Source organism: Phalacrocorax carbo, chromosome 1 (assembly GCF_963921805.1).
Source record: "Phalacrocorax carbo chromosome 1, bPhaCar2.1, whole genome shotgun sequence".
Lineage (NCBI taxonomy): Eukaryota > Metazoa > Chordata > Aves > Suliformes > Phalacrocoracidae > Phalacrocorax > Phalacrocorax carbo.
The window spans coordinates 57,831,138-57,849,970 of record NC_087513.1 but is presented as its reverse complement, the minus strand read 5'-3'; the positions used below and the strand labels follow the sequence as shown (position 1 = coordinate 57,849,970).

The 18,833-nt window shown below is 50.3% G+C and overlaps 1 protein-coding gene across 2 annotated transcripts; it reads right to left on the bottom strand.

The window, feature by feature from the left end:
- Positions 1-3,144: 3,144 nt before the first annotated feature.
- On the bottom strand, positions 3,145-16,634 carry MFNG (MFNG O-fucosylpeptide 3-beta-N-acetylglucosaminyltransferase). Of its 2 annotated transcripts, none has more exons than XM_064455028.1 (8): positions 15,694-16,634; positions 10,335-10,383; positions 9,856-9,958; positions 9,612-9,765; positions 9,082-9,167; positions 7,556-7,721; positions 6,925-7,010; positions 3,145-6,086 (listed from the first exon to the last, which is right to left on the bottom strand). In XM_064455028.1, exons 1-8 carry the CDS (start codon positions 16,039-16,041, stop codon positions 6,017-6,019), a joined length of 1,062 nt encoding a protein of 353 aa, XP_064311098.1. In that variant the 5' UTR covers positions 16,042-16,634; the 3' UTR covers positions 3,145-6,016. The 2 variants fall into 2 exon arrangements, with proteins under 2 accessions (XP_064311098.1, XP_009510099.2); XM_009511804.2 differs by having other exon boundaries at positions 3,145-6,083; positions 15,694-16,631.
- Positions 16,635-18,833: the final 2,199 nt, after the last annotated feature.

Below are 18,833 nucleotides of genomic sequence, written 5' to 3'. Positions count from 1 at the left end.
AGACACCATCCAACACTAGCTAAATGCTGGGGGAAAGGAAGGGGGGTGTGGAGGGGCCCTGGTCTCCCTGCCAGCTGCACTGAGACCTTATCTGTCTGTATCCTACACCATCCCTTTGGGAAACAGGCCTGTCCAAGACCCTGGAGAAGAGTGTTCTCCCCTGCACACTAGAAGAAACACCATCACAAGTGGAGAGAGTGTTGCCAGCTTCTGTAGTCAGCCTCACTCCAGCCAAAGCTGATGGTGGGGAAGGTGGGGCAGGGAGGAGGGGGCAAAATCTTTTCAGCACATCCATCCTGCTCATTGCCCCAGTCTGCTGCTTCTCTGAGTGTTTGTGAAACCCAAGTTACATGTGGTCTCCCCAGGCAGAAGACACACAGCACAGAGTAGAGGTTAATGCTCTTTCCAAGTCCCACATCTCCTCCTGTGCTACTGGAGTAGCACTGGATGAGTGAGAACCCACAGGCCAGTGTTCAGTGTGCAGGTAGGGGAAGACAGTCCGTGCCTTTTTCTTTCTAGCTTTCCCCTCATTTTGTTGAACCCCTAGGCCCCAAGGTACCAGTCCTCAAGCCAGGATTCAGTAGTTGCCAACAAAGCCATGAAGAGGATGTAGATTTTGTTCTGGTTCTTTCTCTTATCCGAACAACTTTCTTCCTCCCTCCCCTCTCCCTTCCCATATGCTTATATCAACCATCCTTCAGATCTGTTGCTTCATGGTATTTCTGGGTGAGAGGGATCTTTGCTCCTGAACAGTTCCCCTCACTGTCCCAAAGACCATCTCGTTCCCTCTCCTTAGATGTGGCAATACTGGCTATTGATCCTGTAAGCTCTCCTCCACTTCCCCACCCTGCTGTGCTTGTAAGTGCTTTGGAATAGGCACCATTCTTCTCTCTGTCCAGCACCAAGCACAAGCTGGCCTTGGCCCACAACCAGGGCTGCTGGATTCTCTGCCAGTGCAAACACTGGATATTTCATGGCATATCCTCCATCTGATATGCTGTGGCCAGAGGCACCAGCTGCAGACTTTCTCTGTGCCCCATTTCAAGGGGTAAGATGGGAAAAGCAGGGGTTCAGAATAGCAGCATCTCTCCCCATCCAATTGCCCTGTTTAGTTGGACTTTTTTCTTATGTTGCTAAAATCAACACTGTCTTCTTCTCAAGCAGTGGCAGAAGGGTCAGGGCCAGCAAATCCGTGTACAAAGCACTCAGTTTAATTTGTTCTCAAAGTTCACTATGAATCAAATGCATCTCCCAGCAAAACCAAGGGAGGCTTGATGGAGGCATAGTCAGATGTAACATCTGAAGAGGATCCTTAGCCTTGCAAAATCCTGGAAGGCAATTTAAACATGAGAGATAGGCAAGAAGCCCATTCTCAGGGTCTGTAATTAATCACATAAAGTTCAAACAGGGAGAGAGATGAGTTCCTAACTTTCTTGGAGTCTAAGCTGGATCAAACAGGGAGCGACAAAAATCTCAGTCTGTCAAGGAACAGCCTCAAAGAGGCAATGCCAGCTGAGCAACAACAGCTTAGCCCTACACTCCTTTAACCTCCCAGGTAATTGGGCAGAAAGTCTAGAGGAAAAAATCCTGCATCTGCTGGTGAAAACAGATGCAGTTATTTGTACATTTGTGAAGCTGGTCATCTTCCTGGTGGTAATGCATCCTCTTCAGTGTAGCCATAAGCCCAGCAGTATTTGGGACAGAATAAAGTCCCAGTTAGGATGAGATCCTATCCTTGGTACCAGCTGCTAGCAGGTGCCTTGAGGAAGAACATAAGGATGGTCCATGCTACTCTTTGCTATGAAGTTACCAAATGGAGGAGTCAGTCATCCCCCTTCACCTTTGCATACACCCCAGAAGTGTGCTCAGGTGTGTACAGCCCTGGTAGCCAGTGGTGCAAAAGGGCAAGCCAGCCATCTTGTAGGGATTTTTAAGGATTTAAGACAAAAGAAATTAAATAAATTAATGAGAAGAGATGCTGATCCCACCCCTGGCCTGTCTGAAGAGCCTGCATTGTAAGCAAGGGCAGAGGAAGCCTTGAAATTAAGAGGCCAAATCTGCTGTGAGGAATTCAGTATAACTGCCAGATGAAAACAGATCAACTTCTCTGGAGTGTTATTAAAAAAAAAAAAAGAGGAGGTTTGGGACCAACAAACCTAATCTCACCTCTTCTAAGGTGGAACTTTGTTCGGTGGAGAACTCTGACTCTCAGGCTGGCATCCTCTCTGGCACTAGCGGGCTACAGTTGTCCTGATCACAAAAACATCCAGAGCTGGGGGTGCAAGCAACACCCCATTTCCCACTATTGCTGGGCAGCTCCCAAACAGCACTTTCAATGCACAGCTTAAATTCCCCACCTCTCCTCCAAGGCTCCTCTTGGTGGTTTATTTCCTTCCATTCTCCTTTCTTCTTGTTCCTGTTTCTCACCTTTTGGCTTCTGTTTAATAAACTGCTCATCTTTTAAAGGCTCATCTTTAGCAAGAGGCCTGGGGAGAGAGCTGAAGGCTGTGATCTGAGTATGAGCTGGGTAAATCCCACAGTGGCTTAGAAATCTGGGTTTTTTCAGCAGCAGAGTTGTTAAGAGGAGTTGGCACCAGGGACAGAAGCATTGTCTAGTGTTGCTATTCTTCTCCCTCCGCTTCAAGCCTTTAGCAACAACTGCAGTTTCCCACCTATTTTAACTAACTTCTCTTTTCCCCCTAAAGAAAGGATAGTCATTAGCATTTTTTGCACTGTCAAATAGGGGTTTCCTCATAAAAATTCTTCACAGCTAAGGGGAAAGTGAAGAAAGGATATTGTTAACATGAAAGCCTCACTTAATACTTTACATTTCAAATACTGTAACTGCTTTTTTCCCCTCCTCCTTTTTCTGAATCTTCAGTATACTGCTTAAACATCATTATTAGTGTTGGTTGCTATGGTGTTGGGCAGGCGGAGGTCTCTGTACTTGAAACCTTGAACTACACTTAATGTTGTACAACAGCAGGGTCATGCCAACACCTTTGACTTTGACCCCATTTTTCCCAGTAAAATAAAAAGACCATGTCTCCATCCCTTTTTGTTCTTGGGATATTTTTTTTCTCCGCAATGAGAAAAAGGAGTGTGAGAGAGAAAAGGAGAGAGAGCGATATAAAAAAAGAAAAAGAGAAAGAAAAGAAATTTTAATAGACCCAGTGGAACCTTTCCAAAACTTTAACAGTTACACAGGAAAATCATGAAGGAGAATAAAAAAAGGCAGACCCCTGAAAAGTTTCACGTGAGATTGTTTCTCATTTTCCCAAGCAGCTAAACATTTTAATAAACTAGGAAAATGAGACTGTAAAACCACAACCTCTGACAGCAAGCCTCAGGGGCAGGAATCGTTCCTGAAACTAATTTTAACTCAGATTTAACGTTGATCAGATTTCATGTGGTGAATGTCCCCTTAAGCTGTCTCTCTGTTCTTAGAGAAAACCTGGTTTCTTTTGTCGACTCCGAGAAGCTATTTTCTTTCCAGCGCATCGTCGTCACAGGCATAACAGGACTTTTCTGTCATTCATTTCTCTACAACCCAAGAGATGCCCTGCCCCAGACATCATCTCATCTGTTCTCGGTTTCCTTATGACACATTACATTTTCCACAGAAGTGGCACTTAACTGCTCCAGCAACGAAGCCCAGTCTTAAACCGGTCCCCATGCAGCCACTCCAGGACTCAATCCATTTAACATCTGATCTTCAGCCATGCAAAAGGCACCAGGCCAGTTCAGACCAGCTGAGGCCAGGATCCAAAGCAGGCTTCCAGTTTCTGTGCCTTGCTTTTCCCCAAGGAAAGGAGTCCACTCTACCAGTTTCATCTCCTTCTCCAGGCACATGAATCGCATTTTGCTTTGACTGTCACCAGGACATCTACAGATAGGTCTGTCTTTTTAACTCAAAGACACAATTAACAACAACAGCTGGGAGTTTGAATGGGGGGAAAAAAAAAGATATCCAGGTAGTGTAGATTTCTCTTGAAGACTCTTACTTCTCACTGAAGTATTTTTCATTTTCTGGTTAAATTCAAACCAAATAATTTGCCCTGTGGGGCAGGACTTCTTTATGCTGCATCTGCCTTCCAATAGTTGGGTGTCTCTGTTTTGAACTGCATGGTTCCTAGGTTCTGATAGCTGTGAGAGCCAAGTGCTTTGCACAACTCAAGGAATGGTCATTGGCATTAGCTAGCCCCTGTCCCTGCTCAGGACGAATTTCCAGCACAAAGGCACGTTGTGCAAGAGAAGAAAGCAGGGCTCCCTGCTGCTTCACAAGCTGGTTAAACACCGGTAACAATGACCAGATTGGAAAACAGCTCTACAGGCTCCTGATTTATGCTTCTCCAGAAACTGAAGTGCTCATTCATTTCTAGATTCCCCTTTGCAGAGGTGCAATGTCTTTCTGACACCTTTCCTTCAAACCTCATGTGTGCTGTGTAGATGCTGGTGCTTGGGGGTCAGGAGGGAGGAGGTGACGGGGTGGTCAGTTTTCAAAACAGCAGAGGCACAGTGATAGTTGCCCTTGGCTCTTCCAGCCCACCAGCAGCAGGCTTAGTCACATCAGCAACATCAAAGCTAAGCAGCTCTTTGGAGAAAGGGCATTTGTCCTTTCATCTGGAGATTACAGGAATATTTCACAGATCCCAGCAGTGTGTTTTGGAAGGCTCTTTAAAGAGAAATACCTGTTTGTGGCACCACCTGCCATTGAGAACAGCCCCTTTGCCTTCCAGCTTTCCCTACAGTGCTCTCCCTCAGCCATTTAACCATGTGTACAAGGACAAAATGGTGCCAAGGTTCATTCCCCAGCAAGCAGAGTTGCCCAGCTTTCATACCAAGCTCTGTACTGAGAAAATGACTCTCCACAAATGTGCCAGAAAGCTCGTAACCTATTTGGGCCTGCTCCTTTCCCCTGTTGCGCTCAGCAGGGACAGCAGGAAGGCAGAAAGCTGCTCTTAGCATCTGGAGGAAAAAAACCACAGGGATAAAGAGCCCTTTGCCTTGCTGTTTCCATTCCTTCATGACTTAATTTTTTTGGTCGGGGCATTGAGAAGATTATAAAGCTGTAACCTCTAATCCGCTCCTGAGCACTCCTTCTCCATCTCTTCCTTTCTCCTCTCTTTCATCCAGTCTTAATCCTTTATGTCTCCTCTCTCACAGGTAGGAGTTGGAGTCTAATCTTAGATGACAGGTTGGTAATTAGAGCAAGAGATTATCCTGACCCCATATCAAGAAGGTAAAAAGAGGAATAATGCAGGGCCATACAAGATCAAGCCTTCAATGTTCAGTGCAGGAACCATCTTCATCTCAGACTGTCTCCTCCTGGCTCCCCCACGCCACACCCTCTTCTTTGTCCCAGCAGACAGGGGGATTCCTGATTCTTTGTACTTCCTGCCCATCTATTCTCTGCCAGGCAAGGACTACGCTTTTCCAGCATTCATTCACCACAGAAATGATCATATTTTTCCATTTCTATAGACCTTGACTAAGCAGAAACTCAGCCAAGGGGCTGTAGCTGGGAAGAGTGGGTGGTGGGGAAAGCACAGGCAGATACAGAGGAAAAGGGCCTGCTCAGACATGCTGGAGCCACGTCATGCTATCAGCCATCCTCAGCTGGGAACTGATTACCCATACCCAAGGCCTTTCTAGTCCGGCAAGATGAATCCAAGCAAGGAGCTGCAGCAGGTCCCCATCTCTACCCAGATGCCCAGCAGTCACCACCCAGTCCTTGATCTGCTCAGGAAGGCATACTGATCCCATCCCTTGCATGTATCCCAGCACAGATGGGAAGGCCGTCCATGTGTCCAGCCCATGTTATCCATCTTTGGCACAGATCATCTCTTGTCCTGTGTCACCAGTGTTCAGCAAGGACCAAAAAAGCCATCACACAGCCCCAGGACCACCATAGAAAAGGGAAAGTTGGAACCACCAAGCTTCTTCAGTGTCCCACTTCCTACATGCACAAGGTAAATGGATGTCACCAGGACCCACTTTAGCTGAGGCTGAGGCATCACCAGCCAACAGCCTGCAAGCACCAGGAGGTGTCGGGGTAGAGATGGCAGTGGAGTGATCGAAACCTGCTGGGGAGAGAGCAAAGCAAGGTCAGGAGACAGTTTTTACACCAACGCATAGCTGGAGAATGGAAGAACTCTCCCTCATGTCCCATCCCACATCAGGCACCCACCCTGCGCTACAGAGCTCCAGGAGTGGTTGTTCACCTCAAGACATCTTTTTTCAGAAAAAGTAAGCAGCCAAGCCTCACTCCGACACCTGAATCCATCTCTGCCTATGTAGACCAAACCCGTGTCTCACCCTGAGCACAGGCAGGGAGATGAGCACTGCACCAACCGCTACATGGTTCTGTTGAAGCTCTTTTCATTGCCTAGCTGCTTCCCACCCCTGCTATCTCCAGCCAGGAGCTTCCTACTCATGGTCTGCAAATAACAACTTTAGGTTTGTTCGCTCAAAGTGGAGAAGGTAAATCAAAGAACACAAGTTTGCAGTCAGCCTGAAGTGAACTGTTTTCTTTTCTCCCTTCGGTTTTCTCAGCAAAACAAAAAATGAAAAAGCAAGCAGAATTTCCTTTCCTAAGTTTAAAAGGATATTTCTGTTCCTGTCCCAGAGGTAAAAGGTTAGCTGGTTCAGTCTCAAAATGTGAAATAAATGGCAATACTTCTGGCTCCAAATAAAATGCTTCAATACTCCTCTTCTTCTCACTCATCCAAAAAGGTCTGCAAAGTTTGTAAGCGTTCACAAGCAACTTAATGCTGGTGTGCTCCTCACTCAATAAGCCATGTATCTGCAAGGTTTCTGTCCCATACTCTAGAGCTCTTGCACCGCATTTGGCTGCCTCCCCCTCCCAGCCTATTATCTGAGGTCTCACACCACAGCAATACTCAGAGTGCTCACACCCCATACCTTGAGGGATCCTCTTGGGGTGAGAAGGGGCCACTGAGTTCAATAACGTTGAGCTTGTCCTCAAAGACACCATAGCTGAGGGTGACCTGCAAAGAGGTGTGGTGAGAAAGGAGCAGGGAGGGTGAGGTGAGTTCAGGAGCAAAGAACTTGCTTTGGGTGACAGAAGCTGCCATTCTGGTTTCTTTGTTGGCTTGGCCTCTGCCTTCCACCTCTCCTCTCTTCCTTCCCATGGTGGTCCACCGTGCTAGTCCTTTGCTTCTCCAAGCCCCTACGCCCCTTGTTATCTCCCCATGCAAAATGGACATGGTGCTATGTCAAAGACCCTTCCCAAATCCGTCATCACTTCTGCTTGTCCTTGTGTCCTGTTCCCTCAAGGGTGCCCTCAATCCTCACATCGCCCTACACACACGCTCCCCACCACAGACCCCAGGGACACTGTGACTGTCAGCCATTCTGCCAGCAAAATCTGCTCCTTATTTCAAAGAAACATTTGTCAGGAAAGCCACCCCAAAAGAGCAGATGATTGATTCAACCCACATCAGCACCACCAACGGGACAATGTGCCTGTCAGCTCACCTCCCCAACTCTCCTTCCTCACACACCTCTCTCTTGCTCTATTTCACCTTCTCACCTGCTGCGTGAGCCGAGAGGAGGGGATAAGCTGGAGGTTCTCCAGGTGGGAGTGGAAGAGTGCATTGGGCAGCAGCTGCCCACCAACTTTGCACTCAATGATGTAACCCACGGTGCAGTCGTCCGGCAGGCGGATGAGCTCTGAAGTGCTCAGGAAGTTCCTGCCACTGGAAGAGAGTAAGGTTTTATGGGTTAGGACAAGGGTAGGAGGGGATATAAGCATCCACTTGGGTGGGAGATAAATGAAGGACTTAACTGAAAAACAGGGTAAATCTTGGAACTAAGCAAGAAATCCCTGAGTTCCACCTGCAAAGATTCAGGCATGTGTTTGCTCTTTGACCACTCCCAGCCATGCTGTCCCACCAATTGTCCAATGCTATCCCTGACACGTATTCAGCTCCTCAGTGAGCTGATGCAGAGAGCTGCCAGACTTTGCCAAGTCACTTTTCCACCGGTTAGGTGAGCTGCACTGAGGGGTCAGACAAGTCAGCACAAGAGAAACCGTGGGACCACGTGGCCAGACCAGCAGGAAGAAGTAACAGGGCTGTCTCTTGCAGCTCGAATAAGCCATCCATGGCTCCACTGTAATGTAAGACCACATGCTTGGCCATCCTTTGACAACAGGCGAAACACAATTTTGAGGCTCCTGTAACTGGAAGTAGCCACACAGCATGAAGCACCGTCTACTATAACACCCCTCAGCTAGTTCAAATGTGTTTTAAGCATTTTAACAAAGTAGTGACAGACTTTATGCCAGTTTAGATGTTATCTATCCACTCCACTTTCATTTTACCCTAGATCACATACCATCCTCCTGTCTGGGTCTGCTCTAAAGAACATACCATGGTCTTCAGCTAAACCAGCCAGTGTGGATCAGATCTGTCTTTCTGGGTGTGTGTAATCTGGTTAAGGCTGGCACAGCCATTGCCTATTGGTGTATGTACATATAGCCTGTGATAGAACCTAGGACATCATCATCTTGTAGGCTGGGCTAACACAAGACCCTGGGGCCTGCCTCCGTTCTCCATGCGCCAAGCTCGAGGAAATGAAGGTGGCCACTGTAAGAAGCTGAAGAGGGTTTGCTGAAGAAGTTGAAGAGGGGGAATGGGAAATTAGCTCAGGAGGGAGGTACAGGAGGTTGGAAAGAGGCAGGTTAAGAGGAGAGGAGATAGACAGACAGGGAAAGTACTTAGGAAAAGAGTCAGAGGAAGATGAAAGGGATGGGAAGGAGTGTGGGGCAATAACCAAGAGCTGAAAGGAGTTGAGGAGGGGGAGTATATCATCCTGTGATTATGTTTGCTGCTGTGCCTGCTCTTGCCTCTTTTTAATCAGGTGGCAGACCCACCCACTGCACCCTTCCTCCAGTCCCACGTGCTTGCAGATGTGGAGCACATGGTACTCTGCACCCTTACAAACATCCTTGCAACCACCATGTATGCATATCTAAATCTGATACTGCCAGGAATTAATGTGTGTCCATGGTCCTTATCCCCAAAGGCTCTGATACCCACCACCTGCAAAGCTTACCTGGCCCAAGGCACCATCTTGCTTGCCAGCTTGCGGCTGATGCAGAACCCAGCTCCTCCTGTGGCAAACCAGAAGCGCACAGATTTCTGGAGAGAAACAGCAGAGAAAATCAACGGCAGAGGATCAGACAACACCACACCTCCTGAGATGGGAATGCTGGAAACCCAGCTTTGATGCCAGAATAAACACAGCCCTATTGTGACCCCAGACCCCTAACTGCTGCCCAGAAGAAGGACTTGTCAGCAATACAGCATGGATTTTGACCTCATATTTGGAGCCACCGAGCTCCTACTGGCAGCAATAGGTGGGATGCCCAAGGCAGGCTTATCCTGCACAGCAGCAACATGGGACCATCCCTAGGTAGATCGGATTGAGTTAATACCTACAACCATGTTCAGACAAGACCAGCAAGTTTTCAGCTGTTGCCTGTTGCTCTTTGGACCTGTCTCTCCTTGGGGTACATCTACGGCCCACAAGGCAGAGCACTAAAACCAACCCATTGGCCCCACCACCACCACCACGGGCTGTACCGTCTCATTGTTTGGCAGCTTTTCGGAGGCCCAGATGGGTCTGTTCAGGCTGGGTTTCCCCAGGTAAACGTCCCACGTCGCAGAGTAGGAGGACAAGACCTTCAGGAGGGCCTGAGGGTTCAGGTAGTTGTCATCATCTAAATGGCAAAACCAGCTGGGTGGACGGGAATGAAGACACAAAAGGTTTGCGGTAAGGAGGGTGCCTCCTGTTCTCAGGGGTCCCCCCATGGCAGCCCTGCCTCACCTCTGGCTGCTGGCCAGGAAGGCGTCAAACTCAGCAGCCATTTTGCAGGAGAGGGCTGGGTGGCTGTGCTCGGCAGAGCAGTTGGTGAAGACTGCGTGGTCACCTGCCGAGAGAGAGAAGGCTGTGGCTTGGACAGCCCATGCTGACGTGGGCTCTACCCTTCCCCCTACCAGGAGATGAAACCTGGAGAAAGCCAAGCTTCTTGGCCAAGACTAGGACACCTGCCAACTGCATTGTCACCCTGCCCACTGCCAGCCAGTATGAGAGAGCTGAAGGGCTCTCTTTTGGGCTGCTTCCACCCATGGATGCTTTGAGGCACGCAACACCCTGCCTCCAGTCAGCCGCATGCCCTGGGGTAAGCCAACCAAAACAAATCATTGCCTGGGGGCTTTGTGCGTGCTAGACCCCATCCCAAGTCTGTGACAGTTCAAAGGCTGAAGGCAGGGAGGGGAAGGTGGTGTTAGAGGACAGGTTGTTACCCATTCTCCTTTTCAGGGCATCATCTTCTTCATCAGTGAAGACATAGGTCTGGGGAAACAAGGAAAGGAGGTTACTCTCAGGGCTGGAGCTGGTGCTGCTCCTAGCCACCCACCCCTTCTTCCCTGCAGCCCGACTCGCTCACTGAGGTCACCCCGCTCCATCCCCTGCTGCTGTGCCCCCCTTACAGGTGCCTGATGAGCAGAGGGACGGCCATGCTACCCCTTCCCACATGGCACCATCAACAGCGCTTGTGTGGCTTTGTTCACCCTGCCCTGCCGCCTTAGGAACAGCAAGAAGGGGACCCATGATATTGAGTGAGGGGGTGAGGGAGCCCTGGCTTAGGTGTCAGTTGTAGAAAAAAGAAAGCACCATGGTTGAATGATGCTCGGGTTAAAAGGAGAACATCTGTTTTTGTGTTAAGTGTGCACAGCCCCCTGCCGCTTCCCGCCTCCTCCTTCTCTTCCTCCACCCCCATGCCTCTATAATCCCCCTCCCTGCCATTATATGGCACATCTCCCCCTCTTCAGGGCCAGGCAGGGATCAGGACTGGTGGAGAAAAGCTTTCCTCAGGCAGAAAATGAGCTTTCATTAAATCAAAAAGGAGTTGCGGGCCATAAACAGTCTCTCCACCAGCTGCCCACAGGCTGGTTAAATGCAGCACCTGGGCAGGGACAAAGGGGACAAGGCAGGCAGACAACAGCTCCAGGAGCCAACACTGCTCCCAAAGGCTCTGTCGAGGACACTTCTTCCCACACCCACTCAGCATTTGGGACATATGCCCCCACCAGGAGGACGTGGCAAGAAAAATATTCTGCACACAAAAGGAAAGCAATGAAGGACCCTCAAAGACCACCTGGCTTGACCAGAGACAGCAAGATGGTTTCATGATCTCAAACGTACGTGCTACAGTGACTTGGCAAATTACCCTCCAACAGCTGAGCTGCAGCAATGGGTCATGCAGACATTCCTACCCCACCCCACTGGTAAAGTCTCTTAGCTAAAACCACTTTCAAGGTGATCACGGGACAAGAAGCAATTAGCTAAGTCTCAGGTAAAGGAGTCGCTCTGGGTCAGGGGACCGTGTCACGACCTTCAGGCAAGGCAGAGATTGTCAGTGGCACAGGATTTCCCTTGCTAGCACGTCAAAGCCAGAAATTTCCACTATGAAAAATGTTTCATCTAAGAAAAGAGTTCTGAAACCATTGAAACTTCCTGATATTTTCAAAAAAAACAGAAACATTGTTGCTGGAAATTACTTACAGATATAAAATCAGCTAATAAAAATTGTATCGCATTGACTTAAAATAGGAATCTGTAACTTTTTCCAGATTTTCTACTTGTGAAAATATTCCAGGGTCCCCACCTCCCTCTGGATGCAAGGTGGGAAATGCTTTTTTGCTGACATCTGACATGTTTCTGTGGGAACCTGGGGATGAAGGAGCATTGTCACCACAGAGAACACCAGACTCTCCAAAAGAACTGGAAAAGGGGGCTATGAGTGGGGGGGCTAGTCAAATCTCATTTCTCTGGCTCTCTCAGACTCTGATCTCCATGGTACACCTGGCTGCAGTACTCCAGAGATGCCGGTGTGTATGTCCTGGCTGTCCTGAAGGAGATCACAACAGCACAGGCAGCTGCCTGCATCCTCATCTCTCCATCCCTCATGCTTCTGAGAGCAGGAAATCTGGAATGGTAGCTGCTGCCTGAATCCAAGCGACTGCTGTCGTGAGTCCCTCAGCAAAGCTGCACATGTTGGCTGGGATGGGAGAGAGGGAGGAGGGTCCCAGCTAAAAAACTGTCCGGAGAGCATTTGGCTCAGCTGCACAGGTCTTTCTCAAGAACACAGCAGCTGCTGTTGTCCATACTAATGGAACCTGGCAGAGATTCAGAAGGTCCCTCTGGCCACACCAAACCTACTCTCCCCATTGAGGATGTGCAAGCAGAGGAACACCCAGTGTCACTTGTGTCCCTGCAGGCAAATGGGGTGGACAGAAGCAGCCTCCCCACTATATCCACCCTCCTGTTCTCCACCATACCATCTATGGTGCCATGCAGGATCTCCTGTCGTGGTGCTTCAGCACTCGTGGGCTGCCCACTCCAGCAGGCAGCCTGTGGGCTTGTGGAGCAGCCATTCAGCCACAGCTTCCCACTCGCCTCCTGCACCATTTCGCCCCTGGCATGGTTCCTCCCACCACGGCTGGGGGGAAATCACAGAGCCTGGCTCCCATCCACACTGACAGCAGCCTGGGTTGGCTATCACCGCTGCCGCAGGGCAGCCAATTGGGGATTGAGGAGGGATGCGGCGCAGAAGGCATCCCTCCCTTCTAGAGTGGAAAAGATGGCTGAATAGGAAAGGATGTCTGCTGGACAGCAGTGCCACTTGATATCCCATGCAATTGATAAACACTAGACTTTAAGGCCTCCTCACGGCAAATTGGGAAAGTAGCCTAGCAAGGCAAAACTAGGAAAAAGGAATACAGATGTGCTACGACCGCATTCATACCCCAGATTCCCAGGGTATCCCTCCTCCAAGAAGAAACAGCCTCCAAACTTGGTTATGGGTTACTGGTGTGGCTGGGCAGGAAGCTGTTCCCCTGCCTGGAGAAGAGATTCAAAATCTATGGTGCATTCACAACACTGAAAAATGTGAAAGCCAGTTCAGGATGGGTCATTTAAAGTTTTCATGTCAATCAGTTGGATGTCTGGGTTTCTGACAGGAGAGGAGATGCTAGAATTAGTTTATGTTACCAAACAAAATTTCAGACGAGAAACCTAGAGTTATCTCCATAAAACCTACTTGGACCAAGAATGTAAGCCTCTCTAAAATGCTGACCAGCCTAAACAGTCATCAGAACCAACACTTCTGTTTAGATTAAGCCTTTGCTGAGGAAAAGGCCTTTTGCTGAAATGACTTCCACATCAAGCTCCAGTGGAAAGTTTGTCATGGATCAGTTCTCAAGAGGCAGAGCATGGTCCAACTTCCAGTGAAGAACACCCACCCCACACTTCCCCTTCCACATCTCCCACCAGCTGCGCATTTTTTCTTCTGTTTAAACAGTGCAGTTTCAGTGAAAATGTTTCTCTCTCTTATTGTCTATCCCAACAGAGTCCAACATAGAGGACTTTTAATTTGGCTCCTGTACAGTCTGTCCTAGCCATAAAAACCACAGCTGTTCCTGCCTTCTGTTACAGTCACCTAAGCCTGACCTGTGAGATCTGGGTTGCTTCCTCCGGGAGGACACCATGCAGGTGATCGGCTCTGAAACCAGGCCTGGCACCAGCAGCACAGCCAGCTGCTAAAATTTCCCTGCTGGCCACCTGCAGAGAAGGACCCACTGAATCGGTCTCCAGTCATGAGTAAAGCAGCGGAGGCAACAAGATGGTGGGTCAACCCTAGAGGGAGGTAGTCTCTGCACATCAGGGCTTCCGAGACCTGGATCTCTCCAAGACTGGATCTTAAAGCCTTTCCATAAAGACTCAATAAAAGGAGGTCTGGTGCCCTATCCCTGGCCCCACAGCAATTAAACGTCCTTTGCAAATTGCAAACTCTCTTTTTTTTGCTAAGCGAGGTTTCTATATTGTCAGTTTTTCAAAACTAACCCTTTCCCCTACCTCCAAAAACTCCTCCAGCAGTAGTATATTTTTTAAAAAAAAAGGCTTCTGACTTTCATGTACTTCTCTTTACCTCCCTCCCCGCCCCCGCACCCCTGCCCTCAAGGCCATTTAGTAAAAAAAGCAGAAGAAAAACATGGAAAATTGAGGTGGGGGAGGAAAACACTGAGCTTGCAACAAAAATTTATAACAATGAAAAAACTCTGTTTAAAAATTACTGACACTCCTGCCCTACCCTTCCTTCCTATTCTCCTGCTCAATCTGTGAAGCTTTCCTAGAGGCTGGCAGCAGCATGGAAAATTCAACATCTCTTCCCAGGACTGGACATCATTTGGCTGCCAGAGAGGGTCAGATGAACCTGGGGAGCTGGTATCTAATTGCTGTCATCGGCAGAATGGCCAGGCACTTATTTCTCAAACACACAAGGAGGAAAAGGTGAGCTGCTCCTTAAAAACCCACTCCAAAAGCCCCAGTCATAATATCTTAACACCAGTACAACCACGCGGTTGGGTTTGGTTTTTCCAAAGAGCTGCTGGGCTGAGGTTGAGCAGAGAGAAGTGCATCTGGAGGAGGAAGCAGGGCATCTCAGATGCTGAGAGGGGCATACAGGCAGGAGAGGAAGCATGCTCAAAATAGGACACGGCTTCCTGTGACAACCGCAGCAGACCAGACAGTTGCAGCACCATGAAGTGGAAAACCACCCTTACCCAGAAAACCCTGCATTGCTTCAAGTGCTCTCATACCCAATACCTCCGCCCCCGTCCCCCTCCCTCACTGAAGCCTGAATGTGTCTTCTAGGCACCCATCACATATGGGCAGAGGCAAAAAAATCCCTTTGGGGGCAGCTACTGGATTTCTTCTTTCTTGAGGAGCAGCTCTGCGAGGGAGGGAGAGAAGTACCCAGGCTCTCGGGAGTACTTCTGCCCACGAGTAAGCCATGTGCACAGCACCACCAACGTGGTGCCCCACATCAGTTCCTCTAACAGGAAGGAAACTCTCCAAACTGCTTTAGCAGAGGTGAAAACATCAGACCCCCAGTTAAAACAAATACTAAAAAAGTCAAATACAGACCCACATCACTTCAAGGTCATGCACATGAGGGGATCTCCCCAAGAAAGAAAGGCATGGATTGTCCTGATGTGCTGGGGCTTGAAGAGAGCTGCAGACACCCCTCTTGCACCCACGTCCTGCAGCCTTGCTCCCCTGCCTGCTGCAGGACACTGTCCCAGGGCAAAGGGTGCCAGGCACAATGTGGGCATCCTGACGGAGGTCCAGGGGGAGCCACTCAGCTCAAAACCTAGCAAACTCATGGCACTAGGAGGCAGAAAACCACCGTTTCATAAAGACCCAGGACAGCCTGCACTCAGTCTGGTGTGGTCCAGGCAGTCTGTGGCCCCTGGTGTTACTGGATAAAAAAGGCAAATTAAACTAAACCCCCTCCATCTCAAGTTGAAAGAGTCAGGCTTAGATTAAGGATAGGTGATGCCTGCTAAGAGCACTTGTCCTCCCAGCCCTCATGAGAAGGGGCCATACAAGCTCTTCATCTTCTCTGCCAGCCTTTCCCATGAACCAGCTACAGGTGAAACATTTTGCTGGGTAGCATCCCTCTTTCAACATGAACAGAGCAAGAATGAGGGAAAATGAGGCAAAGTACTGGGTGGCACTGCAATGCCCAGCCTCCTCTTCCTTTGGCTTTTAGGCCCCCCAACCAACACCCCCCTCTGTAGCCCAAATCCACACACTCACCTGCTCTCTTGCTCGGGATATCCACGTGTCCAGGAGCAGCTCCATCCTACTCTGGTGAAATCTCTTGGTTGTCTTCACAGCTATGAAAATGTCCCCAAGGGTCAGGCTTCCCTCAGTCCTGTATCCCTCCGGAGGATGGACTTGCAGGTCCTTCTGCCCCTTGCCACCACCTCCCATGACATCTTCTGGGCTCACTTTCCTCCATTGCTCTGGCTTCTCCAGCATCCCCTCCCTGAGCCCTGGGTACTGAGCTGTTTCCTGAGCCCCACGGTGCCGCATGGAAAGCAGAGCCACGCTGACAAGGAAGACTGCGGCTCCAGAGAGGCCACGGACAAGCCGACAGCCCATGGCTCCCAAATCGTTCCCACTGCAGCCAGTATCCTATCAAACAAGGATAACTTCTGCCCGTACCTTCCACGTGAAGCTGTCCACTCTTCTCAAAGCATCCAAAGGGGCAGAAGATCAAGGGCAAGATCTGAATAGGAATTGGCCAAGGAATAGGGCTGATGAAGACCAGAAAGCCAAAGAGACAGCAGCCCCAGAGGATACTGGTGAAGTGGGGGGAATTTTCACAGACTAAGAGGGCTTGACGACACAGCAAGGCAGGGACACGTGATAGGAAAGTACTCCGAGGCGACTGGCAGGTGGCTGGCACAGCCTGCCAGGCGGAAAGCAAGCATCCCTACTCTCAGTGGAGAGGCAGAGGGTCCCAGGCTGGGGGTTGCAGGGGCGGCAAAGTTGATCAGAGCCATCGGTGGGGAGTCTGGACCAAAAGCATCAGTTCCTCAGAAGACACCAGCCCGCACATCCAAGCCAGGGGTTGTGGGGTGAAGGCAAGCGGCTGGCGCAGGGCTGCAGGGAAGCAGCCGGGTGCCATGAATGCAGCGGGGCTGCCTCTCCACCTGCTCCCTCCGAGCAGTTCCCTCTTGCTCCCTGCGAGCCCCGGTCCCGGCCCCGGTCCCGCCTCCGGGCACGGGGCGGGGCGCCAGCCCCGGGGGAGGAAGAGGATGGAGTGTAGAGGATGGAGAAGGGGGAGCCCAGGGTCTGACGGTGGGTTTGCCTAACCAGGACATGGGCAGGCTGGGACACCTCCGAGGTGACAAGCAGCTGATCTGGGAGGACAAACCTGTTGCTTGACTGTTTTTCCCGCTCCTCTGTGACAGTCCGGCCCGACCTCTGCAGCCCTGCTCAGCCCTGCACTCTTGTGGGAAGAGGGGAAGGTAGCACAGATGTGAAGGGCTCCGGTGAAGTTAAGGCGTGGGGTCCTATATTGTCCTTGGGAAGAATGGTATTTCCCCAGAAATTCCCCCAGCCCGAATTTTCCTGTGGGCACTGCTCTGAATTGCTACCCCTGCCTTTTAACCCCACCCTGCTTCCCCAAAGCAGGGCGGTACATCCCCTGCTGCCCTCCCATATGCTCCAGTCTCCCATCTCCCCAAACCATGACCCTCTCATTCTTGAAGGTCCCTTTCGCTCCACCTCCAGCCACCATCCCTCCCCCTGCCCCATCTCACACCCCCAGCAGGGATGCCCAAGGACAGTCTGCTGCCAGGTGGCTGCAGAAGTAGTGACACTCACAGGAACAGGTATACCCACACCAGACAGTGCAAGGGAGGGCCTGCCCATTCTCTTTCGATGTCCCTGGCTCAGCATCACCATTGGGTTTATATCCTACCCAGGTCCTTGCCTCCTGTAGAAAGGCTGAGCTCAGCCACTTGTTCCTTGTGGCTCTTGTGCAAGATGACGCTTCCTTTTCCCCACCCACAGGCAAGGAAGAGGGCTGTTCTCTCCCTCTGTGGAGAAACCCAGAGTCCCAAGAGTATAGCAGCAAACTGGGCACCTCCAGCTCCTTCCCCATCACCACCTCCCACCGTTGGGCATTGCTGTACATCTACCCTGTGCCACCTTCACCCCAGCCCTCCAGCTCCCAACAAGGCCAATGAGGCCAGGAGGGCAACCTGGGTCCATGACACAGAACATGTGAGGGTAACTGAGCAAGTCCTGCATGGAGAAGGCCTTCCCCAGGGAGGGGGATGTCAGAGACCCTGAGAGGCATGAGGGCCACCCCCGAGTGCAAAGATCACTGCAGACTGGACATGTTGGGCCCACCACCACAGATCGCTGCATACTGTTGCTAGTTCAGTCGGATACAGAGTGGATGACCATGAAGGTCCCCTTCACGCTACCTCTAGGCCACTTTACAGAGCAGCTGTGGGGTACAGAGAGGCAACCAGCCCAGGAGGGGGCTGATACCCACACCCACACCCCAGCTTCCCTGTGGCAGTGAGCATGGGGACAGCAGGATGGTAGTGCTCTACATAAGCTGCCAAAATCAGAGCACTTCCTCAGGGAGCTGCAAGCTGTGGACATCCAATCTCAGCATACCAAAAAAAAAAAGAAGTAATAAGATGGGGACACAGGGGAAATGGGAGGGGGGGCATGGCTTCATGTAGCAAAGGGTCGCCCCGTGCACATGTCAGATCATGAGACATTAAAAAAAAGGGGGTCAGGGCAGGGATCAGGGCCCCTCTGTTCCACGCTCCCACCATGTGTCCAGACGCAGACATTTTGCAGGCACACAGCGGAGATATCCCTACAGAGCTAAAACCTAGTACTCACACACACACTTTCACCCCAGCTGTGTCCCTGGCTACAACTTTTTTCTTTCGTGAGGAAGAAATCACTGAATCCACTTCTCCTCCTATGTACTTCTCCTTCTCTAAGACTTCTAGCCTTCCCTTGAAGCAAGAACATCTCCAGAGCATCTACCATATCCCTTTGGAGGGTCCCTGCAGGTTTTATTTTTAGATCCCTTTGAATAGCAATACTTTCTTACACTGATTTGGGGCAGGGGGCAGTCATTCACCTTCAGGCCTTGCATTACCGCAGAGCTGCAAAGCTGGTATGACTGATCCGCTGCCTCTGTGCTGAATACTAGGATTGCTCTCTTGGCTAGCCACTGCTCCTGAACTAGAAATTAACCTCTCTCAGTGCTTCAGCTACATGCCAGCAGCCCCAGGCAGCTCTAACGGCAGCTTCCATGGCTCCCAGGCATCCTGCAGCACCTCTTAGCCCTGGCCTAGGAGGTCATCTGGGAAGGAAAGGGGGACACAGGCAGAGGATCCTTAGTAATGTCCCCA

Coding starts and splice junctions, on each gene's coding strand:
- MFNG (XM_064455028.1), bottom strand. CDS start 16,041: ATGGGCTGTCGGCTTGTCCGTGGCCTCTCTGGAGCCGCAGTCTTCCTT. Junction 10,384..15,693: donor TATCCCGAGCAAGAGAGCAG/GTGAGTGTGTGG, acceptor TTGTTTCCCCAG/ACCTATGTCTTCACTGATGA. Junction 6,087..6,924: donor CCCCAAGAGGATCCCTCAAG/GTATGGGGTGTG, acceptor CTCTCTCCCCAG/CAGGTTTCGATCACTCCACT.